The sequence below is a fragment of the Meleagris gallopavo genome, chromosome 10 (genome assembly GCF_905368555.1).
Source record: "Meleagris gallopavo chromosome 10, MGAL_WU_HG_1.1, whole genome shotgun sequence".
NCBI lineage: Eukaryota > Metazoa > Chordata > Aves > Galliformes > Phasianidae > Meleagris > Meleagris gallopavo.
The window spans coordinates 18307394-18333031 of NC_139413.1; the positions used below are offsets into that span (position 1 = coordinate 18307394).

Sequence of the window (25638 nt, forward strand, 5' to 3'; positions counted from 1 at the left end):
TGAAAAAACAACTTTACACTTTTTACTTAAAAACCACATAAGAAATGCAATACAGTACATATTGGGAACTTTTTCAACAAACAATATATAGTGTTAACAATACGCAGAAACATTAAGCAGCTACGTTTGTCCTTTGCGATACTGTTCCAGCAATTGTTTCATTCCTTGTAGATCTACTGCAGTTGTAGGACTACAACTGACAACATACAAAGAGATAAGCAGTTGAAAAATTATTTGAACAGTATCTCCCAGAAGTTCTATTTCTTTGAGTAATAAAAATGGAATTTTTTTGCTCATTAAAAAGCTATTGTAAATTGAATCCCAACTTCCATATTATTTACTTTCCCACAGAAAAGCGTTTATATGAAATTAATACTGCTATTTCTTAAGCTACCTAACAAAGCAGGTAACTACTGAGTTTCCACAGTCAAAAGGCTAACAGCAAATCCTATATATTTTCTTCTTATGAAGAAAAGCATTCTCTGAAACTGTTGCTAAAGCACTCTATTATATTTTAAACTCAAGTAACAAGAACAAATCTGCAAGGCATTTCTTCCACCAAAATGAAGGGAACCAGCCCTATTACAATATTACAAAACTAGACTATTACAGAGGGCTTTCCTTTTCCCTATGCACCTTTTAACTCTAAAGATAAGTAAGTCATATTTGTATTCAGAAAAGACTCAATGCAAGCATGTAGAAGTTTGTGGACAAGCCCTATCCTATTTCATGTCTTCAGCAGACTTCTTCTTAGATGGGACCTGGGATTCTTTCTTTAAATTAAAATCTGCATTATTTTCAAGGTCTGAACTTGATGTCAACATGATCTTTAAATATCTGCTCTATGGCACACTTCTTAGAGTGTTCTTTATACATCTTTCCACCCAAGAACCTTCTCCCTACGGATTCAAGTTGTCACATCAGCACCACCCCATCTTTGGGCTAAGCCTCATTTACAGAGCATGGTCCTTAACACTGTCTACTGAAAAAGGTTCCTAAGTCAGTGTACACAGAATCTTCTAGGTTAGAAGGAACCTCTGGTGATCACCCAAATCTCCTCAAGCATGGCCAGCTAGACCAGGCTGCCCAGGACTATGTCCAGTTTGGTTTTGAGCATCTCTATGGATGGATACTCCACAGTCTTTCTGTGACCACCCTCACAATATTAAAAAAAAAAAGTGTATTAAGTTGTCCCCATGCTTTTTGTCCCAACACTGGGTGATACTGAGAAGAGTCTGGCTCCCTTCTCCTCATTCCCTCCTTCCAAATGCTTATACACATTTATAAGAATCCTCTGAGCTTTCTGTATTCCAGACTGAACAGTTCTAGTTCTCTCAGTCTCTCATAGACTTGTTCCATCAAGCCACTGTCTTCCTTCTACTGGGGAGACTACAACAGGACATGGTATGACAGATGCAGCCTCACTAGTGAGGAGTAGGGAAGGATTACCTCCCTCAATCTGCTCGCAAAGCTTCCCAGTGCAACCCAGGATACCATTAGCCTGTTTTGCTGCAAGGACATATTGCTAGTTCATGGTCAGTTTGTTGTCTGCCAGAAACTCAAAGCCCTTTCTCAGCAAAATTGCTTTCCAGACAGCAAGCTCCAAGACTGTACTGGTACCTGAGTAATACTTAAGGGAGCAAGATTTTTACTCACAGAACTGTGTGTTTTTTTTCTCTGTACGGTTTTTGTGGACCACCAAAGCCCTTCTTAAGGCCAGCACAATCAATACGGTGTTACTGACCACTCCTCACAGTTCTGTATGACATGCAAACTTGCTGAGTGTGCACTCCATTCCATCATACAAGTCTTTAACAAAGATGTTGAGTATTACTGGCCACGGTATTGAGCATTTGCATACACCACTGGTGACTTACCTCCAAGTGGACTTTGTGACACTGATAACAAAACCCCTGTGCCCACTCAGTCACTTTTTAATTCATCTCACTGTCCACTTATCTATCCCGTACTTTGTCAATTCGCCTACTAAAGTCAAGGTAAAGAACACAGACTGTTTTTCCATTATCCATCAAGCTAATCACCACACACACACTGTAGAATGAAATCAAGTTGGTCAACCATGATTTTCCCCTCTGTAAATCTATGCTGACCTTAAATCGCATTACTGTCTTCCACATGTTTGAAAATGCTTTCTGGGAGGATATTCCTTTTCACCTTCCCAGGAACTGCATGAAGGCTGACTTGCTGGTAATTCCTCATATCTTCTCTCTAGCTTTTCTTGAAGACAGGAGTGATATTTGCTTCTTACCAGTCTATAGAAACCTTCTCAAATCAAAAGATGATTGAGAGGCCTTGCAAAGGCATTAGCTAGAATCCTCAGCAATTCTGCATGCAATCTGTCAGGTGTCATGGACTTCTGTATATCTAGTTTAAACGCACTTCTATGTTGGTTCACCACTGAGGTTACCTCTTCCTTGTTTCAGGATTCCCTTCTGGTTTCAGGGGGCTGACTCCTGGTAAAGACTGTATTACTGGCAAAGATTGAGGCAAAGAAGCCACTGAGTACCTCAGCCTTCTCTACATTATTTGTCACCCAATTTCCCTGTTCCATTTGACAGCAGGCTCACACTTGTACAATCCTTTCTTGCTGTTCTGCCTGAAGCATGAGGAACCACTCAACAAACAGCTACCTTCTCCTCAAGATACATGCTCTTTCCTAGACTTCTAATGCAGATCCCTCACATTCTGATGAAATAAAGAAAATACTTTCATTTCAGTGGGGGGCAATTTAGCAGTCCAAGCTGATTCTCCTAGTCTATGCTTTGTATAGTGGACAGCAACAGACCAAATAGTATCCTTACTGTTTTGTAATTTAAAGTATTCGCACATGTATATTTCTACTACCACATCCAATCTCTGTATAAACTGTTTACATTAGATAGAGTAGGGATATAAGGAATAAAGTACTTGGTGGCTTGAGTACTTTATCAGAAATATGCATTGGCTTTGTAAAAACTGACTACACTTTATATTAAGCAAAATACTGAATAAGCTTTTCTGATTAGGAAGATCTAATATAAAATATGAGTGGTTTTCCCTGTAAATTATACTGCAGAAGTCATCCATATGACTTGTACTTAACTCTTTTCTTCTCATGCAGCATTACAATATTTCCCCCCACCCAACCCACAAACAAACAAAAAACAAATATTCCACTAGTTGTTACACATTGCACTTTTAAAGCACAGACTTGCCAGTCTTCTGCATTTCCAGTGTCCTGCTTAAACAGTTGACATAGTCCTCATTTTATGAAACTGGAAGATTTCGCCTAAGTACTTCTTTTGATGCTGGAGAAATGTTATCTGGGAAAATTACTTCAAACTCTATAATTAAGTCTCCACGTTGGTCAGGATTTTTGGGAAATGGCAAACCGTATCCTATAATTCTTCTTCTCATCCCAGGCTTTACAACTTCATTTACTGTCATGGGTATGGTTCTTCCTTCTATTGTTGGCACATTGATAGAGCTGCCACACAATGCCTAGAGAAAGATTGTATCATAAGAAAAATGAATTGGTCAGAACATTGTTTGTAGCTGCATTTGAATTTTATTTAGAAAGGACTAGCATTGTAAACAGAATACTTCCACTGTGAAGTGAGAGATTTAATAAGTCTATCTGAATTTTGACAAGATACAACAATCTTATGCAATACCCACTGAAGAATGAGTTCATATATCCTTCCATAATTTTATCAAGTAATATGGTAATTGACCCCAGGGCAAACATACCATTCACAACTGTCCAACAGCATATCTCTAGATACAATTTCTACAGGTAATTTAGAATCCTTTCAATTTTTTGTTCACTTGCACAGGGATTTACTCCAATGCTTCCATCAACTTATGTTACATCAAATAATACAACATTTAAATGTCTAAGTGGAGACAATCAAATTTAATAGTTGTCTTAGGAGAGCATTTGTGATGGTCAAAGAAAAACAAACACTATTTTAGAATATCAAAATTAAAATATGTCATCAGGAAGATCAGGTTTTCTCCTGCTTTACCCAATGGTTTGTCTTCATTACTAAGATTTCTGATAAAGATTATTCCAGCTTCACCTGGTCCCGTATACTTGGTCTATACTGATAGATGCTCACTACTACGTAACAGTGCAATAACTCTACATGGACTTTTATCCATGAAAGAACTGTATTACCCACATCATTAAATAGTTCTCTTCCTCCTTTACCCTGTTTTAAGTGTTTCATTTTACTTTAAATGTATTTTTAGAAAGGAATCCTCTCAGAAGGGAGCTCATAATATGCACGAAGAGCTCAAAACCTAAGTAAAAACTCACTCCTTCACCTAATACTAACTGATAGAAAATAAAACACATTCAGCTATGTTAATTTTTATATTACGACCACCACACAGCTTCAGATTCTGAAGAACTCTCCTTGGTTGCCCGATTCTTTCCTTTTGAAAGCCAGCGTGTTTTGTTCTTGGAACAGAATTAAAAAAAAAAAAGCTATAGCATTTTTGTTGTTATATATAGCTCCTATAACACCTGTTCTCAATAATTTATCCTCATGAAATCAATCTCTACCTACTTTGAAATCACACTGAAATAACGTATGACATAAAAAGGCAGGCTTAGAATTTGCTGGCACTGAAAATAGTTAAGAAATTTCTACTTTGTTCCGTGGAAGCAGCAATCACATCACACAATAAATGAGCATACCATATTGAATGCATTTATTGATTTAGTCTAATATGTATTTATCTAGAAAGGTAAAGTACAAAGATTTAAGTCATATCAACTTTTACTTTCACTCTTCCATCCTCATTCTATTCTACCTCCTCCATGGTAAACAGCTTGAAATAGTATTCCATTTATATCAAAACAGCTAGTGCTTCCACTATAAATAACTACATTCTGTAGTCACATTTTTTATGAGAAACGCTTTCTTTAGAACAGAAAAAAACCACTTCATCGCTGTCATTTAGTTTTTGCTGTATAGCTATTGTACCACATTATAATAAGGTTGAACAATGAGTTCCGCTAAAAGAGAAACTTACCTCCCTTAAGCTGATCTTAACAGGATAGACAATATTTGATCCATCTCTCTTGAAATGAGAGTGAGGTTTATCTTTTATGATAAAAACAATGTCAGCTGGAATTGTGTTGGGTGTTTCATCACCTTCTTTTGGAAAAGTGATTTTAGTGCCTTCTTTCCATCCTCTTTTTATTTCAATAGTGAGAATTTTGTCTTCTGTTCGGACACTTCTACCATCTGGGTTCAGCCTTTTCCGTGAAATCCTCATCCTTTTTGTGCAGCCATGATATATCTCTTCCAATGACACCTTAAGCTCATGAATTACAGGGGGATCTTGTTTACGACGTAACTGGCTACCTACTGTATTCCTTTCTCTTGGAAAACCATTCATACTGAAACTAGTGAACGATCCAAACGGATCACCATCCACCTCCATGTCTTCAGTGTCTCTACCACCAGGCATCCTCCTTCCAAAGAAGATCTCAAAAGGATTTGTGCCACCAAAGAAAGCTGCGAACGTAGCATGTGGGTCACCATGGAAGGAATACCGGAAGGTACCACCCTGTCCATCAGGTCCTCCAGCACCTCCTTTCAGACCTAAAAAAGACAAATATGCAAAATTTTATACAAGACAGCTTATACTAATATTCCATTTATCAGGGAGTGGAAGAATAGATATCATAATTGACAAGCTGAAAAGATCTATGGGGTAGAGTGGAAGGACTCCTCCTCAATGAGGAAATACCAGACTACTCAGTATCAACTATTAATTCAAATAATATTTCTCTCATTCTCCATTGTTCAACGCCAATCTATTGCTGATAAGCTTTACTTCTGCTTTCCTGCAATGAATTTTGAGAATAAAAGAACAGGACAACACTCAAGCAGCCATACTGCTTCTTTAACATTCAGAGCAAAATCTCAAATTTATGATAGAAAAGGGAAGAAACTTGGGAATATAATTCTATCCAGCCACAAAAAAAAAAAAAAAAAAAAACCCTCAGAAGTTCACCTATTTGTGTATGAAAGTCTTCTATAAACTGTCATTGTCCCTGTACAAAACCAAAAACAAACAAACAAACAAACAACCCACATTGTTCTCAAATAACTCTTCTCTACCTCTATCTTCCCTAGGCAGATATCTACATTTAATGTCTTTCTGGTAAGACTTTCCTTACGATTCTCACTGGCTGGTCCTTTGCACTTCCTGACTGGGTTTCAGTAAGTTCTAAATGCCTTTCTCAACTCCTACTAGTTTTTTGCTTTGATGCACTGACAGTTTCAGAATACCATCTCAAACCTCTAAGAAAAAAAAGTTTTTGTAGGACACTTAGTTCAAAACTCACAATGCCCAATTCTTTTTTTGTTTGAAAAAAAAAATTTGAAACAGGTTTTATTTTTTTCTTTGTTTTGCTTAGAACTTCTATGCATAAATCTAATACCAGTTACCAGCAGTAACTAAGAAAAACATCAGAATACGGTCAACTTCCCCATCTCTGTACCTTGCCATTAAAAAGTACTTTACAATGAGTAGTTCTATCCACATAGCACAGAACTGTTAATGGTAAACAATCTGATCAGTGGATCTATAAATCTGTGATAATCTGCGGTAACAAAATGACACCTCCTGGAATAGCTGGTCAGAAGTTTTTACTGAAGGCACATCAAGGTTCTTCACTGTAAAAAACAATGATATTTGCTGCTTCCTATATCCCACCTCCTCACCTTTTCCTCAGAACTACTAATTACACTCTCTGAAGCAATGGAAAAGCTTAGAGAACAACTGAGTCATCACAAGGTATTTCCAGCGTCACCACTGCTACCTTTAACGTTTCGCTCAAAATAAGCAAACATATTTTGAATCTCTACGCTCAAGTATATATGCTAGGACACAAAAGGCTACATGCCTTACTTCTGGGAAAAAATAACAAAAATGCATCTTTGGGAGAGCTATTTGAGATGAGCTACTGCACAGGAATAAAAAATCTCAAAGAATAGCAAGGTAAATAGTTATATACTCATATACAGAAAAGAGGCATGGAAAATAGGATGAAATGCAAGGAGGCAGAAGACTAAGAGGCAATGAAGGCCTCTGGTATCTAAAACTTTTTCCTAGAACGTTTCAAAAACAGCACTGAAGATTCTGGACATCTGCAGTAGAACAAAACAAAAAACACTGCACCATGTGCAGAAGCTAAAGGCTTTCTACATGAATTTATAACAATTTTTTAACAAATTCATTAAGCCCCACAGATGACAGAGGATCAAATTTCATATAAGAACTTGCAACTTCCTGCACAAAAACTAATGCTGGGGGTCCTTTCTTGCTCTCTCGAAAAAAGGGGGGCATGAATGGCAATGAATGAGTGGACATACTTATTAAAACAGAAACAATTATTTCATCTGGAATTTCTGATAGTATAACTTTAAGGGGAGAGTTGTTAACGTCCTCCTCTGTTGTTCAATCATAAGACTGAGGCAAGTCATGTTGGTCAAAAATAAATTAAAAAAAAAAATCCTCTTCAGATAACCATTTTAGGATAAATATGACATTTCTGAGGCCTCATTCTCTTGGCATGTTATCACTGTTTACAATTAAAGCTAAAAAATGTTCTGGTATTTCATGACATCAGCCAAATTCTTTCCTCCCTAGGCAAGAAGCCAAGGACAACTACAGACTGGACACCTGGGCTTCTGCTCAGGACTGCCATGCTGAGATCAAGCAGAGTGCCCTTTAACAAAATCTTAAAACAGAATTCATCTCTCCAACTGCATCTAAAAGTGCTAGAGTAAGGGAAGGCAGCAGTAAGACGAGATCCCAGAAAGCTATTTATGGGTCATACAGACTTTTGCAGTCCAATGACTTTCTGCCTGTGAAGTAAGTATTTGGCACTTCTAAAACATAAAAACATTAACAGAAGAAATTAAAACTAGACCATCATTAAACCTGTGCAATACATTTTACATTATAAGTCTAATAAAAATGAGACAAAAAATCAAAGTGGTACAGACATATTGCCTAAAATAACACATGCTTCTATGCATCATCTGTGCTTATTTTGTTTCTTCCAACATAATTAAAGTGGCCCCTCACAAACTACAGCAAAGATATACATACCTTCTTCCCCAAACTGATCATAAATGTCTCTCTTTTTGGGATCACTCAGCACTTCATAAGCTTCTGCGATCTCCTTGAATTTTTCTTCTGCATGAGCAGACTTGTTCTTATCCGGATGCCATTTAAGCGCTTGTTTTCTGTAAGCCTTTTTGATATCCTCTTCAGAAGCCCCTTTTTCAATTCCCAGAATAGAATAATAATCCTTCCCCATCCTCTGTGTTATAGGAATTTAGATTTTCCTTGTTATAAAGAAACCAGTATCCAGTGTCTCAGCAATGCAGAGAAGCTAGAGAAGGAAAAATAAAGATCAAATTTGGAAATTAAGTAAACAGAACAACCAAAAAAAAAACCCAACAAACTCTGATACACTAGAGAAACGTTAGATAGCTTATCCGTATTTCATTCCTTCCACTGTTGCTCATTTATAAATAATTATACACACAGGACAGGACACAGCCCTCTCCAGAGTCCTCCCATCTAAACTACGTGTCTCCGGCTCTTTCTAGAACGACAAATACTACAGGGCGTCACTTCCCCTGCTGAACAGTCTGCACAGTTCATTTGCTCTCAAGCACGCACACACACAAACTGTTGAACTATTTCCTCCCTCCTCCAGCAACTAGAAAGTTTAAGCATTTAACAGTGCAATGCAATGCCTTTCACTAGCAGGGATGAACCCAACCATGTCTAAAGCACATAACCACTCCAACTGCAATTCAGTAGCTCATATGAAATAATTACAGCATTTTACTTCACAGTTTCTGTAGAGACAACTGTACATACAACTACTTTCTGAACATACAATCAACATGGGTTTGTACACTTTCCAGCGAAGACTGCAAAGTATTTGACACCAAAGCTAACAACAAAGCTTCAGAAAGTCTAACTGCATTTCTTTAAAAATAAAATTAACTCACTCTCAACAACAGTTGACTGCAGCCGTACCATTACGCACTAAATCAAACATGAAAGAAACCTTAAAAAAAAACCAACAACAACAAAAAACAACTAGAAGCAGATCAAATGTGTGGGGTATTTTTTTTTTTCTTTTCCCCCCTTTACCTCTCACTCTATAGTGGCAATATGAAGCCAATGCAAGTATCGCAACATATCCAGCCAGCATTCGTGTCGTCATATGAAAGCTAATAGAAAAGTACCTGATTCCTGCACATTTCTTTTACAACATGTAGTTCAAATTTTAATCTTTAAGATTTTCTAATACTCTGCAGAGAGAATGGTATCAAGTTTCAGACTGTTTGATTTCTTTCAGTTGTTATGAAATTATCCTTGTTTATCAGGATCGTAATAAACTTCAAGACTGATTAGCGCAGCTTGAAAAAACGCTCCTTCCTGGAAAAAAAAAAGGATTAAAATATGCTAATTTTAGTCATGTCTGGAACTTACTCATAAGAAAGCACCTCTTAGTCTCAAACTATCTTCCCTATAGTGTTGCAAAGTTTAAGAGGGTATAAATCAGATAAAGGACCCTCAAAAGAAAATGCTAATCTTTAGATTAGCTGGTTTTGTTGCTTTAAAGAAAACAGTTTCTGAAGTTGTTTTCCAGATTCTGCTCTAACTTCAAAGGAGACGAAATAGAGAAGATTGAAAATTTCTTCTAAAATAGAGAGTACTATAAAAAGAGATATCTCACCCCCTTATGTCATCACCCTATTCCCCACATCTTACCTGTTCTTTCTCACTGCGCTAGATTTGACCAGATTCCTTCAATGTATCTGGGATTTGCTTAGATTTTTTTCTAATCTCCTTGGAATAGTAATAGGGATGAAAGATGACATTTCACCACAACCATGGATTTTGCATACCTGTAATTAATATTTCAAAACCAACAGAGGTGAAAGGGCATTGAGAAGAAGAATCTGATTTATCACCAAATCTCTAAGGACTGATTTAAGTTTCTGGAACACTGGGAGCCACAAGGTTACAGAATCAATTCTCTTCACAGCTGAAGGAATAAGTTGTTGGTGATCTCTACATGGAATAAAGCTAGTCTTTTATTAATTACCCTTTTCTCCCTATCTTTCTTTAAAAAGCACTCGCTTTGTTAATTTACTCTTCCAGACAACATCTTGTAGATCCATGCCCTAAGTTGAGGGATTTGATAGCAGAAAAAATCCTAAGGCAAGAGGGGTATAATAGGTTGAATTAGAACAACGCTGAAACCAATTTCATTCAAAACATACATAAGTAAAGTTGCTTCTTAGGGAGTAGCAGTATGTTTTAGTGGGCAGCTTTAATTTTATTATGCTCAGGAAATAGCTGTGAATATGACAAATCATCATACAAACTCAGCAGTCACAGTCACTCTGAATAACAACAGCAAACAAACTTTATCACTATTGACAAAAACCAAATTCAGCACAGCTTGAAGTCCTCTTGCAGAGCTAACAGTACAAGGAGTCACCATGCCCGGCTGTGCTGCCATTGCAGTGTTTGAGCCAGCACAGTGGGGTCACACCTTACATCACTTGCAGTGCACTGAGTAGGACCACACACTATTTGTGTGACCATGGTGATTACATCATAGAACGTACAGAACAGCAGTACCTCAGACTAGCCACAGGTTTATCTTCCATTAAGTTTTTCAAAACCTCTGGTCATTGGAAGTGGTAGAGTGTGTATATGCTAGATTTAAAAGCAAAGTATAAAACCTTTCTTCCCTGTTGAGAACATTATATTAATTAATTATTTTAATTATCACAAGAATACCTAAGGAGTCGCCATAAGCACGGCTTACACTGCCCCCTGACATTTTGTAAGACATAGTAATTAATTTCCCAGGTTCCATTAGAAGATACAATAGTCAGGATTTCTCCTTAAATCAAAAGCTTTTTCCACCCAGGAAGAACTTAAGAAGTCACAATGAGAAATTTTGCTGACAATCACAGTGAGTAACTGTTCAGGCATCCTTTCTGTAAGGGGCCTACAGAGAGAAACACGCTCTTCCAGCATTAGTGCCAAGCTATAGCCTAATTAGGTAAGTTATTCTCTAAAAATAATAACAATGTAACAATGAAGACTGAGTGAAATACACAGCAATGACTATTGCTACTTCTACTTCCTGCCTACTTAATGGGACAACTGAAACACAAGGTTTTATAAAGTATGTTCCTTCTTTCTCTACATACTATCTTTTTTATCATATAATTAGAGACCTTTTGTTATTTTACTTATGTTCCCCCTTCAGTGCTGTTAACAAGAAAATCCTTTGGGCACTGTACAGAAAATGAACTTCTAGTACTGCAGCTCCTTCAAATAAGCACAGGTGAACAGAAACGAAAACAGCTACAAAAAAGCCTCCTACATTATCCGTTTTTCATGCTATAATCTGAGCTTTTTTAATGCCTGAAGGCATTAAATATCCTGTGATCACTTAAGGTGGGACAGATTAATTCATTCATGGGATCATTTAGTTCTTTACAAGTTTCTGCCTTCCTACTTCAAATACTCTCTTTTGCAGTAGTATTTAGGATCACCATGAGGCATTCTGTCAGCAAGTGCTTCCCAGAGTCCTTGCATTAGAATAACACCTTTATTCTGAGCTTGGTGTTTGGGTTGGAATACCAAGAGGTACCTACCCTGCTTGCATACCTGCCCACGCCCGCAATTCTATGTACAGCACGCTGGAATGCCAGCTCACCATCTATTTGGACTTTTAACTGAATTCTGCCTAGGGAGCACTACCAGCACACAGCCTGGTAGAACTTATGTAGCCAAGAGTGGCCTCGGCTCCTTGTATGTGACAAGCTAGCAGTACTGCATCCTGCAGCTTGATGCCTCCCGTAAGCAACCACTAAGCTAGGTAGCTGTAAAATCAGAAAAACTCTCACCTAATGCTTTGATTCAGAATGCTCATGAACAAGCACCAAGCAAATTCTGAAATGTACATCTCCAGTAACACACCTGTCCACGACACCACCTCATACGCACAATACAATCTGCCAATTAGCTACCATTCTTTCTTATTCTACCATATCAACATTTCTGAATGCTATACCACATAAACAAAAAGCTGATGGTTGATTCTTTACACAGCCAGATGCAATAGCTGTATTCAATCACTATCATATCAAATAGCAATTATGAAAATAATGCTTAGTCAATTCTGGAAAACCATTTTCTGCCAAACTATGCTCAGTGATCACAGTACTACAAGAAATATCAACACTGATTGCCAAGTTTAGATTCTGGTAGAATCTCCTCTTTCTTCCAAATGATTCATTCCATGGTGGGGAAAGGACTAAAAATAATATTTCAAATGCTTGTGCAGCACGTGAAAATTCAAATACTAAAGAAGCACCTGAAACACAGCTTATGTGATGAATCCCAATTGTTAGAAAGTTGTAGTCTGTGTCTACTTTACATCCATATACTTTCAGGCAGCACATCATTTGTCAGACAAGAATGAAAGTAAGTTCTGAAACAATGCTCAGCATGAAAAGGCATGCTTTTATAGCAGAAGTTTTCTAAGCATTTATATGTAGGTTCTTCAAACATCCTCTACACAAATAGTCACATTAGATTTTACTCTAAAGCATTATGTATACAGACTAGGTATTAGTAATGCTTGACCACATGATTCCATTAACATTGAATGAAGTCAGCTTCTGATGCTGCGTATATCACACTGAAGTACTAAAATGTCAAGCAGAGCAAGAATTTTATCCACTTTATCTACAAGATATACATAATAAAGATCAGATATCTTCTTTACAGTATATCACCACAAATGTTAGGTTTAATTTTCAAATAAAGTTCATAGATATTTTTCTAGTTTTCCTAAATTCTACTAGATCTAAAAGGTCTGACTGTTGAAAGCACAGTAGTTTTCAAGGCTTGTTAGCTGATAACCAAGTATTCAGAAACAGCAGTTCCCAGAAAACATCTCCTCCAATTCTTACAAGTTACATGAGGGAACTCAAATTCCAGATCAGTCATAAATTAGTACCAGTATAAGCTTTGCTTAAGGAAAAGCAGAACTGTATCATTCCTTGAAATAGTTGAAGTTGAACAAAAATGCTCATATCTCCTTTCAATTAAGGCTTTTAAAAATAAATTAAAAAATAAATTCCTCACATGTTAAAAGCTCAGACAAAACTGCAAGACAGGACTAGATCACAGAACAAGTTAAAGAGCAAATAAAACCACAAAGGCAAATTCCAGACAGATCACAACTATAAATATACATGTACACATAAATGTCAAAGCAGAGGAGCCAAATCTCTGCCCAGAAAAAAACTTTCACAATTAACTAGTATCGTATTTGAAAACTCACAAGAATGAATGCAATAAATTAACATCTGTTTAAAAGGGTTTGAAGAAAGCAAATCTATGTATAATAGAAAGTTTTCTGTAAGACCATGCATTATCTTCCAAGATAAAAGCATTCTGACAATGACTTTTCTCCTCACCACCTCTAACAGCATGTAGCCATTCTCTGAGCTATGTTTATGCTTTGGGACTGTGCATAAAACCTTAGACAAGAATGAAAGACATACAGCCACATTCACAAACGCATTGAATAGTGTTTCACCACAGAAGCATTCAGTAGTTTGTCTCATCTACAGAAATAAACTTCAGTGTCTGTTAGAGAAGAAACAGTAGAGCCATGTAGCGAAACGTGACCGAGTGTGAGCAGTTCTTTCTAACTAGTCAAAAGCTGCAGCTTCATTTAGTCATTCACATCACATCCAAGTAACTGCCCAGAAGTTTCTTGGAATGAATCACAGAACATCTTGGGACCTCAAAGATCATCTAGTTCCAACGCTCGGCTGTCGCCCATTGGATCAGGCTGCTCAGACCTCATCAAAAGTGGCCTTGAATGCCTCCAGGGATGGAGCACCCACAGCTCTCTGAGCAACCTGGGCAAAATTTAATAATTTTACTTCTTTTCACCGCAGAAATATGTTGCTACCATGATTTAAGTAGAAAGCTCACTGTAGATAAGGATACCAGGGTTTGATTTTACATCTAAGTAATTAGAAGAGAAAGCAAAACACTGCACAGAAAATTTAAACTACTCATAGAATTACAAAGTTGCCATAGATAGTAACAGTATACTTTAGTAATGGCACACTCACTTTACATTTTTGTAGGCATAGATGGTGCCTTCAAAACACTCTGTTCAGAAAGAATTCAAACCGAAATGCACCAAGCAGCATTAACCATAGTTTAATGGGAAAGCAGGAGGGGAGCTGACCTAAGTCTCAAGTAGATTTTACACCAAATATGGCTGCAATGATCACCAAAAGCACAAGCAGGCCGCTAAGTCATACACGTACTGATTCTTCACAACATAGCCAACTTATAGGTCATTAACAAAGAATTGCCTTCTCATGCCTGATACTTGCCTAAGTCACAATCTCTACTACAGTTGAAGATCAAAAATACACTTGGAAGAATTTTCCAAGTTTCACCTCCCACTGCTGTGAAGGAACAGTCAGCATCTTAAAGCAGGCAAAGTTCTTAGAACTCAGTTAAGATGCATTGTTTTGGCTGGAACTCAACCAACTAGGCTTACTTCACAATGGCATGATTAACCACTTCAGGCAAATGCACTTGGAAAAAAACAAAAAGGAGAATCTCAAGTACGGTTGCAGAAGACAGGAAATATTTTCATCTACAAATTAAGGATTCCCTAAATTCTTTTCAGATCCAGAGACAATAATCATTTCAGCTTCCACTCACACAGAAGCTTGTGAACAAGGTCTCTTCTCCAAACGCAAGCTGATAGATCAAGAACTAAAATAACCAGTGATAAAAAACACTTCACAGATTCCTTCACATTACTAACAACACATTTATCACACACAGTTACAGGCTTCAGTGGGTTATGATGTCATTGTCATGCTTTTATAAATATCTATGCAGAAAAATGCTCTGTGTTGGTAAGGAAAAATATTTTTAGTCTCCTTACTGTTATTAAGGAGAAAAAAGGAGGAAGCTTAAGTTACACTTCACTCAAGAAAAATGTTACATTTTGACAAGTTCCACACAATCTACTACAAAGCTTATCAATTAACAGAAAGCAGAAAAATCCAGTAGTCAGAGATATGAAAATGCTTCCACATGAGAAACAACTGAGAAGGCTTGAGGTCTTTTAAAAAAAAAAAAAGATGTAAAGAAATGAGAGGTCTACAGAATGATGGAGAGCAGGAGGATGAATGAACTGAGCTGTTCTTGACCTACTCCAACCTAAGCCAGAGCCTCTAATTGAAGCCAGTAGAAGACAGTTTCAAAAACAAAATTAAGAAGTCGTGTAAGTGGTAGAATTCTCTCCAAAGGACAGTGTAAACTCAAAAAAAAAAAAGTTTCAGGGGGATACCAGGGAGAAAAACAAAAATCACCACAACCACAGAACAGATCTGACCCAAGTTAACCAACAGAGAAGCCACGCAGGAATTCTCTGCAACAGGAAAGTGGAAAAGAAAAACAACCAGGTGCTTGCTTTACTCTCACTTAGCCTAAAGCAACTACTTAAGACCACTTCTGAATGCAAATCACTGGAACAAACAGACCATTTAATGGACAAGTAGTTCAGCATTCTCAGGACGAACAAACTCATTAGATTCATGAATATCTCAGTGCAATGTAATTCAGCGACTTCCACGCAAGAAATAATAAAGACTTTCCAGATCAAAAGCTTGAGTTGCAAGCATTGGCACTTTGCAATTAATCTCAGTGTCACACAATTGCTGTCAAAACGTATGAGTTCAGCCAGGCACTAAAATTCTGCTCCATCTAATTTAATGTAGTAAGTATTAGTATTAAGTAACTAAGTATTAGTAGAAAGAAATGTGTTTGGGTACTCTATATTACAAGAAAGCATGCTAGAATAACTATAGCATAGTTCTGTATGAGCAGTAACCTCATATCTAAGAATACTTACTTATATTTCTTCAAAAGTACATATACTAGCAGCACATTGTTTAAAACCTACTGGAAATGTATAAATCTGAGCATGACCAGCAACCACACTGCTTCCACTTTCTCTCCCACCACCTTTCTCTCTGTTCCTGAAAAACAACACATCCATTGCCTACAGGCTTTCAGTCAATTCACAAAAACACATGCAAAACCTTTAAAAAGGTATGCAAATAGATTTGTACTTTCATTTTTCTATCTGAATATGTTTATTGTGCAAATGGTAGAAAATAATCAATTTATATTGTTTTACACCTAAATGAAATGTTGAGGAGTGTTGTTTCCAATAGCAACAGTGAGGCATTCAGTTAGACTAAGTAAAGATGTCTCACTATAAACATTTTCAAGAAAAGTAAGGCTTAAGGTAACAGTGTGATCATTGGATTAAGTCCTATTCTTGCAGCACAGAAGAAACAGAAATTGCCCTAAAACCATAGAGACAGATCAGTCAACTCATACACAACTCCTTCTGTAGTCCAGCATTCACCCCAGGGATTAGAGCCAGCTGGCACCAGCCAAAGTAACATTTGCTTTGGGCCAGGCTGAGACTGGACAAGAGGCCAACCAGCTCAGAGACCCTGGGAACCATGACTAGCTCTCTGCTAGCTCTTTCACCAAATGAGTTCTGGAGCAGGAGAACTGACGTAATCACAGTGGTATGTACTGATCATCAGGAAAAGAACAACGGAAAAACAGCGCTAATTTCCACAGTACCCCTAGTTGATTTTCCTTCAAGAAATTAGAACGGACAAAAAGACCTGAGAAAAAGGCATTTAAAGTAGATTTCAATAACATACATACAGTTATCGCAACTATCTTTTCACCCAGGAAACATTAGGATGAGTAGGCTGTCTCAATTAGAGACTCTCCATTTCAGTGGCAGGAATATACAACAGCTGGTATTTTAGTCTTTACCTACAGTACACATACAAGCTGTAACAACCTCCTCGTGTTCATATTAACTATGGCAACAGTTCTGTCTGTCAAAGAAAAACAATCCTAAGGGGTTTCTTCCAACAAGCAATAACCATTAACAAACTGTTGTCTCAAAAAGGTGGCAAGCAGCAGAGAATTCAGGGCACCTAGAGAATATACAGTCCTTTCATGTTTGCTTTCACTAGAAGTCTCCTTCAGGAAGGTGGTACTGGCACAACTGGGATCTGAGTTTTGCTTTTGAATGGTTATCAGCCTATCACAGGTACTTTGATTTGTTCCATTAGAGATAACAACAACACATGGTCAATTTGGAATACTGATTAGTGGAACTAACAGCTTATACATTATAGAAATATTTCCTTAAGTGAAGAAGATGCTCTACAGCTTTAAACTGAAGACTGTCAGGCACATCTAGAGTAGTCTACTACTAGTTCAGTAAAGTTCCACAACTAAGGAACAGAGAGAAGCTAAGTCTGCAAGTCATTTTTTCCCTCTTACAAAAGCACCAGATAGTTGTTTTCTGGCATATCTAAAAAGTTATCAGTAAAGAGAACAGCTGGAAGAAAAACACTGAACAAACAACACAAATCATAGTCACATGTAAGAAGGGGAAAGGGGAAAGGTAAGAAGAAATTGTGCCTGCATGATCCCTAACCACACTCTATTTGGGAACTTTTTCCTGCAATAATGATAGAAAATAAAAATCACAGAATAATAGAACTGTTAGAGTTGGAAGGGACCTTTAAAGATCATCTAGTCCAACTCCCCTGCAATGAATAGGGACACCCACAGCACGATCACATTGCTCAGAGCCCCATCCAGCCTGATATTGAATGTCTCCAGGGCTCCCAAAGCATCCACCACCTCTGGGCAACCTGTGCCACTGCCTCACTACCCTTAACCTAACAACAACAACAACAACAACAACAACAACAACAAAAAAAAAAAAAAAAAAAACAAAAAACAAAAAACAAAAAACAAAAAACAAAAAAACAAAAAAACAAAAAAAACAAAAAAAAAACACCTTTTTCCCTATATCCAACTCAAATCTCCCCTCTACTAGTTTGAAACAATTTCCCCTTGTCCTATCATAACAGATCCTGAAGAGTCTGTTCCCTTCTTTCTTATATCCACCCTTTAGGCACTGAAAGGTTGCTATCCAGTCTCCCCAGAGCCTTCTCTGCTTCGGGCTGAACAGCCTCAACTCTCTCAGCCTGTCCTTACAAGGGAGGTGACTTAGAGTTTTGTTCCCCCGAAATAGTACTATTTATTAATTTCTTCAGACCTCAGTAGGAATGGGACTAAGTTTCCTGTGTTACGTTTGAATCAGAGTTCAACTTAGCTTTCATTTCACATCCTTGGCCCTTGTGTTTGACACAATCGTAACACTTAATGTCAGAGGGAAAAAAAACCATTACATATTTAAAAAAAAAAAAACAGTTATTGTTTTTTTTTCCTTTTTGTTTAGGAGGGTGGAGTGATGGTAATATTTCAGTCTCAGTGAAGAGAGGAACTGCAGGACAAATAAATCCACTTGAAAACAAGAGTCTCTACATTGTATTGTTTTTGATTGCAGTAAACAACCTTCATCTTGGCTGCAATGCTTCACCAAATAAGGAACTACAAACATCTTAGCATTTTTTCTTTTTTGCTGTAGACATGAGATCCTGCTGTTCTTACATAAAGAGATGGTCACACTAAATACTTTTTCCAGAGTGTTTTTCATGATCCCATCCAGCTGCTCTGATTCATGCAGTTAGTTTCACATGCGAGGTTGAAATAGTTCTATAAAGGCAAGAATTTGATAAGGAGACATCAAGAAGAATTTTGTTTCACCTGAAAGAATATATGTCAGCATATTTAAAGTGACTTGATTTAAATTAAAACACTAAGAATATCCTGTTCACCTACAGAAGACAGATACAGACAGAGTTATATTTATCATAATTCACTGTAAGAGAAGTCAAAATAGCTGTTCACTGTCTTTCAAACGTTTCTAACACATCCTATAGCTCAAATAAGGTTTCTTAGTTGTTCTCCACCCACCTCCCAGGCTGAACCTAGAAGTTCTGGGAAAAGGTGGAAGGGACAAGTTTGATAGTCCTACTTTCAGTTCTCTCTTATATGGCTTTACTTCTTCAGATGAACAAATGCATGCTGGCCTAAGAAGAAGAGATGATACAACATAGAAAGATGAACAATTAAGTTAAAAAATGTCTGGATGGAGTGGGTTCTAGAGAGATGCAAATTCCAGCATCTGATCTACTAACAGACTATAGAAATTAATGAAAGTTATCAAACTAAACCAATAATGGAAGATTGAACTATCTTTCCAGGACGTGATACTCTAGAAAGTAGCATATTTCCTGAATATATAGTGCACCTGAATCTTTTATATATTTTACTATCTTTTTTGGTGCCTGAATGCACTTTAAGAGCTCTGTTGATAGAGGAAAACATGAGACACTTCTGTCCCCCACAGCTACTACTGCATTAATTTTATCTTCCTTTTAGAAGCCCATCCCCAGTCTCCATCTCTGCCCTTCCTAATCCCCCTATTCACATACAATTTTCATACCTAGCTTTACCTACCAACCTATATGCCAGGCCTTTCTCACTTCACCCATTCTGGAAAGAGTTTTGCAGATGTTAACAACAAGCAAATGCTCTGGGCTCTCAAAGATTTTCTTCCCATGACATCCACAGAAAAACATGCAGGCCTGCAAACGAGTAGGACACTGATGACCACACTACCGTGCTGACTAACATTATCCAGCAGCCTCTCTGCACTGCATTGTGCAGAGATCACTATATGGTGATCGCTGTCTCATTGCATGCTTCAGCTGTATTTAAGGAAGAATTGCATGTTCTCTGATTTATCCTTCCATATTCATGACACATCAAACACACTGGTGGCCAAATGCCATTTGGCTGCCTCCCGCTTGGTTTCAGTAGCAAGACCACATTAATCTTTTGCTGCTAAACTGTCTTCAACCCCAGAATTGGAACTGGCTGGTAGACCTCAACCCCTTATCTTGAGGCAAAGAACTCTTTTTCCCTTTTAAGTTTTTTTTTTTTAATTAAATTTCCTTTCATCTGCCTCATCCCACTCATAACTTTAATCAAAGACACATGAAGTAAGATTCAAAGAGTAAAATGTGTAAGATATATTCTACAGCATCTACAATATCTACACAGCTTCTATTCAAATGCTTCATGTCATAAAACATTTTTGCTAAGAAAAGCAGCACAACCAAATATAAGACAAAAAAATTGAAGACATTCAAGCTTTTCTGAAGCTTACAGTATTTTAGGTAGATACACAGAGACCAGATGTGGACTTAGAGAGAAAGTTCACTCTTCCACCCAGAAGAGAAGAAGAAAGTTGTTATCACCAAGTGAAGACAAATGGGTTCTGCTTTCAGCAAGCTGCAGCAGAGCAGGTTGCCCTTCCCCTTCCATCTGTTGTTTTTTTTTTTTTTTTTTTTTTTTTTTTTTTTTTTTTTTTTTCCTTCCCATCCCATCACATTCCTCAGAAACAACTCATGCCTCTGCACTTGTCTGGAATGAAGCACTACAGGAATATTTGCTGAATAGGAAGACATGCTGATCTGTTAGATCATCCTGGGCATCCTGGGTAAGTGAAATGTGCACAGCAATCTTTTTATTTCCATCCTAAAAACTGTTCCTCTTCATCCCTCTTAAAAGAGAACCTAATCATGAGCACTGAAAAGATTTTGTAGTTAATGCTTTAATTTTATCCACCACCACATTCTTTTTTAGGTGCAACTTGTGATTCTGAAATTCATAATTGCTACTTCATTGCACACGTGGTAATTATGAAAGCTTATGACAATATGAACTGTTGTTTGGATGCAGGGCACATGCTGCAACTCCTCTCAGAAGTCACACAGGGAGTTTTCTACTGTTAGCACTGCAGATCCTGGACACCTTTTGCCAGAGCAAGAACACCAGATTACAGTTAGGACTTGAGTCAGTTCACTTGAATCTCCTAAAGAAACCAAATGCAAACATCGCCAAATGAGCAATGATTTAAAGAAAGCAAAGTGGGTAAAATTAGCACAATGATTTAGAGACTATCATAATTTTAGCATATTTAGGCAAAGTTAAACGAATTTGTTCCTGAAGAGCTACAGGAACAAAGGTATAAGAAATTTAATTATTTAGCTCATGACTCATTGAGAGGAGTCCTATGTGCACTGCTTCTTTCAGGACTACCACATCCTTAGATCTGGTCACCATGGACCAACAAAGTTGAAGCACGTTGTTTAAAAAGAAAAAACTTAGAACAGAAGTTAACGGAAGCATGCACTCAAGCAACCTACCATATGCGAAGGATTTCATACTATAATTCTACAAAACCTGAAGTATCTGATTTAGAACTTCCTCAAGTAGATTTTTGTAGAAACGAGGACTCTTTCACACAGAGAATATTTGATTTGAGTTTCAGAACTCTCCAGTACTCAAGTTTGACTATCTATAATACTGTTAAGTTTTCTGACTTGTCAGACTACTACTAATTATTCATTATTCTAGTTTGATGACTACTTTAAAAAAAAAAAGAGATACCTTTAGCCCAAATAGCATGAGATGTCATTAAGAAGCTTAAGGAACACACCCTCCTCCATCAGAAATACCAATGGACATTTTTAAAGCTCCACATTATCTGTTACCTCTACTATCTATTAAAATTTCAAAAGTGGTAGATTTCTCTACCACACAGCCTTTCTTAGCAGCAGAACAAGTTACTGTAGAATAAAAGCGTATTTTACATGGCAAAACAGAAGTTCTCTTGCTCTAGAAGCACCTTGCAAATATTTGTTTACCCATCTACCTTATTTCCTAGAAGGCAGATTTTTGAGAAAACACAGTAATTCTGCAAGTGATAAAACCGTCATAGCTGTACATTATAATATCAAGTCAGGAATGGAACTGAAAGAACGTTGCAGTTGGCACTGTTCAGGGTTAGCCTCCCCACCCCCAAATAAGGACAAAAAATTAATCCCAGAGTGGTAATTATCTCAACAGAAGTGCTATTTAACAAGGGAAAACAGAGGAAAGTGTGCTTCAGATGTAGGGGTTTCAAGGAGATCAGAACTAAGTGTCATCAGGGGAAACAGAAGCAACTCTATTGATAAAGGTCATCAGATCAGCTTAAGAATGATGAAAATAAGAGTCTAATACTTATACAGAATAACACTTAAGATGTTATTCCTCTCTAATTGGCTAAATTTAATCTTCTGGCTGTCTGGAAGCTCCAAGACTAAGAAATATACTGCCTTCAAGAATGTGAAAGATTGAACACTCATATATACATTAAGCATCTCTCTTCATTTTCACATGCACCACCTCAAACATTACCAAAAAAAAAAAAAAGTAAAAAATCCCAAAATTAGCACTCACTTATATTTAGCTGATCACAAACAGAACTAGAAGAGTTCTGTTACTACAATACTACACAAGAGTTTCCATTAACCCAAGGCATTATATTCACTTTGTAGTCATTAGTGTAACATGCTACTGGCTTGTCCCACAGTTTAACAAAGAGTCATTATCCCATTTTATAATAAAAAGACATTAAGGACACAGACATTTCACATCTTCAAAGAAGTGACAAAGACATGAAAGACATAGCCTGTAGTAACTTCAACACAACACAGTCAACAAGTATTAATTAACTTATTTATTTGCATAGCTGGCTGGTACACCTAGCCAACATCACAATAACAAAGGATATAGAAAGAAAATAGCTCAAGCTCCAACTACTGTTTCAAAAGAACAAAGAGTTAAGCATGAAAACAAAGCTTATGCTTTTCCCAAACTATTTTACTTCTCCTCCGTCCCCAGTTAACATAACTAAATTAACAGAAAGCATGTGCTAAATCTTGCAAACAGATCTCTTCCAGTAGAAAGTTTTACCTCACTCTAATTATACAGTGCCATTTACTTAGAAGCATACAGAAATTTCAACTTTGTAGAAATTAAATGTATTAGTCTTAAAACTTTTAAATTCCAAAGAGCTATACAGAGGAAAAAAAGTAGCACATTTTTCAGTTTCCTTTGGTGGAGTTATTTGGATGTGAGACACAGGATAATCCTCCCTCAGCAGCAGCACCATACCTCAAGGTGTTTTGGCAGGCTTTCCTATTACCTATTCTCATCATACTGCAAGGATCCTAATTATAAACAGCCACAACTGAAGGGACCAATGAGAAACCTGGGACTTCTTAAGGCAGCATGGAACTACAGAGCAAGGAACAAGAAATGACAGGGCATAGTTTCTGATACAGCTCGTGCAGAGTTGCAGAGCTTAATGGATTCCCCCCCCTACACGCAGCCCAAAGCCAGGCCAAGCCCAAATCAACCATTCCTCAAATAAGAGCTTATCCACATAAATACAATCACTTAAGGCTGAAAAAAAAAAACCATCCTTCAGCTTAAAAGTACAGTTTATTTTTTTTAAGCACTGAGTTAACACAGTCTGTAAAGAAGGTAGTTTGATGGATACAGAGTACAGCAAAGCGATCCCTTAGAAACCGTCATACTGCTTAGCTTCCCTTCAGTCTCTAAGCTACAGTAGGAAACAGACATTCTATGACCTTATCTAGAGGCGAAGCCTTTCCAGCACCGTCATCCATACTCAGCGTGTCAGTTCATTCCCAACTCGGTCACAAGACCCAAACAGGGCCCAGACAAAGCCCCGCTAACTCCCATTTTCCCTCACTAAAGCTTACGCTTGCTCAGCCACGGAAAACAAGTCTCCTCCGCCCCTCAGTTATCAAAACCGCGCAGCGAGCCGTGCAAGAACTGCTTAGAAATAACTGCGGATCCCGCAGGAAGAGAACCGAGCGGTGAAAGAGAAAAGCCCGCCCCGCGGTGCCGTTACTTGGCGGAGCCCCGCAGCCGTTCCGCCGAGTGACGCACCGCACTGAACAGTCGCAGCCCGGTACCGCAGCCCAGCCAGTACCCCTCCTGCCACTACCGGACCCCGAGGCTTCTCCCCCAAATAAGCTTTTATTATTCTATACAGCCGTCCCGCCGCGAGCACGCCGAACGACCGCGCACCGACCCGGAGAGCAGCCCCGGCGCTGCCTCGGGGTTAAGGAAAGCACCGCTACCACCCGCACCGCCCGCTCCTCCGACAGCCAGGAAACCCGTCAGGAAGGAACCAAGGCACCAGGGCACTGAACGTCTCCCCAGGCGCTGGCAGACTGCCAAGCCACAGAGCTGCCCATCGCCCTCCAACCCCCGCCCGCCACCTCCCTCACGCACTCACCAGTGACGCCGCCTCAACCGCTCCCAGCCCTGCCCTGCTCCCAGCAACCTCCGCGTGCCGCTCTTACTCGCGAGTCCGCGACGAAATCACGCGAGAGTCGCCCACGGCCGTGCTGTTATCACGTGACGCTTCTAGCCCTATCGCCGCGCGTCTGCTAAATCTCGCGTCGCTCTGGAAACATCACGGGCACTTCACACGGCCGCTGCTGAAGGGCACCCCCTGGAGGCCCCGCCGGCGGTTCTGAAGAGCAAGGCCGCGCGCCTCCGATGAAATCTCGCCCTTCCCCGCCCCAGGTCTCGCGAGGTTCTCCCGCTCTTCCTCCCCCCTCCCCGAGCACGATGCAGCGCAGGAATGTGAAAGGCTCCCGCCCGCCGCCATTTTCTTTCTTTCTTGGCAGGCAGCGAGCGGGGCAGGAAGCGGTGGCGGAGCGAGTATGGCGGACTATTCCACGGTGCCCCCTCCTGCTTCGGGTGCACCCGGGGGAGGCGGCGGTGGAGGTGGAGGAGTGAACGATGCCTTTAAAGACGCGCTGCAGAGAGCTAGGCAGGTGTGTGAGGAACGTGGCTCTGCAAATCAATGGGTGCCCAGGGCAGCTCCCGGCCAGGCCTCGGCGCCTGAGCTCGGGGGGGCGGTGAGGAGGGGCCCTCCGCCAGCTTCTCGGCGCGGTGGGAGCGGCGTCGTCCCATGCCAACACCTCCCTCCGCGCTGCCGGTCCGCCTTCCTCGAGGCGGCGAAAGGTCTCCCGGTCAGCCTCCGGCCGCCTCCGCTCCGCCATTGCTCGCGGAGCTCCGCGCTGCCGTAGGGCCTGAGGGGAGGCGAAATCTCGGCGGGCGCGGCGCCTTATCGCGGCCCGGGCTCGGCGCGAGAGGGCGGCTCCGCGCTCGGCCCCGTATTGTGTCCCCCGAGGCGCCCGCGCTGCCCGCCGACCTGCTCAGACCGGTTGGGAAGGCGCGGACTGAGGGCTGCGACTCGGAAATTCTTCAGCCCGAAGTTCCCTTTGTAGTTGTTGCGCTACGGGCGATGCTTTCATGAATTCTCGGGCAAAATTTTCGCCTCGTCCGGTAATAACCGATCGCGGTTTGGGCAACGTTTGAAGAGCTGGCGCAGTCGGGACTGGCCCCAGCAGTCAAGCTCTTCGACGTGCCGCAGTGTTTCTTGAAGAACGGGCAGGAAAGGAAAAGCCCCTTTTAGGAGAAATACAGGGGGGAAAAAAAAGTTTTTATTATTTGAAGAGTAGGGGTTGTTTAACAGATTAAATAATATAGAAAGCTTTGGTGTTAAAGGATGACCGCGGTCTCCTGGAATACACTAAAAAATTAACCTCT

General features: G+C 39.3%; 2 protein-coding genes across 24 annotated transcripts in view; one reads left to right on the forward strand and one right to left on the reverse strand.

Annotated features, from left to right (window-relative positions):
- DNAJB4 (DnaJ heat shock protein family (Hsp40) member B4) lies at positions 1–24469 on the reverse strand. Of its 5 annotated transcripts, XM_010716252.4 has the most exons (5): positions 9826–22764; positions 9297–9489; positions 8140–8425; positions 5044–5618; positions 1–3501 (listed from the first exon to the last, which is right to left on the reverse strand). In XM_010716252.4, the coding sequence occupies exons 3-5, from the start codon at positions 8348–8350 to the stop codon at positions 3268–3270; spliced, it is 1020 nt and encodes a 339-aa protein (XP_010714554.2). In that variant the 5' UTR covers positions 8351–8425; positions 9297–9489; positions 9826–22764; the 3' UTR covers positions 1–3267. The 5 variants fall into 5 exon arrangements, with proteins under 5 accessions (XP_010714554.2, XP_085087746.1, XP_085087748.1 ...); XM_085231620.1 differs by lacking the exons at positions 9297–9489; positions 9826–22764 and adding an exon at positions 24314–24469; XM_085231622.1 differs by lacking the exons at positions 9297–9489; positions 9826–22764 and adding an exon at positions 24165–24291.
- Positions 24470–24626: 157 nt separating this feature from the next.
- Positions 24627–25638, forward strand: part of FUBP1 (far upstream element binding protein 1) — a 40849-nt gene continuing 39837 nt past the window's right edge. For 13 of the 19 annotated variants that reach the window (XR_014885217.1, XR_014885218.1, XR_014885212.1 and 10 more), the window contains exon 1: positions 24628–24860. Coding sequence is in view for 12 of the 19 variants with exons in the window: in XM_085231594.1 (XP_085087720.1) it covers positions 24747–24860 (114 nt within the window). In the remaining 7 variants the exon portion in view is untranslated. Of the gene's footprint in view, positions 24861–25182; positions 25375–25638 lie in introns of those variants that run through there. The other 6 variants (XM_085231601.1, XM_085231603.1, XM_019618845.3 and 3 more) reach the window with 4 other exon arrangements.

Excerpts from the sequence above, each read along its gene's own strand:
- DNAJB4 (XM_085231620.1), bottom strand. The coding sequence starts at position 8,350 with ATGGGGAAGGATTATTATTCTATTCTGGGAATTGAAAAAGGGGCTTCT. Across the intron at positions 5,619-8,139 it reads TGATCAGTTTGGGGAAGAAG|GTCTGAAAGGAGGTGCTGGA; the intron begins GTATGTATATCT and ends TGTCTTTTTTAG. Across the intron at positions 3,502-5,043 it reads TTAAGATCAGCTTAAGGGAG|GCATTGTGTGGCAGCTCTAT; the intron begins GTAAGTTTCTCT and ends ATCTTTCTCTAG.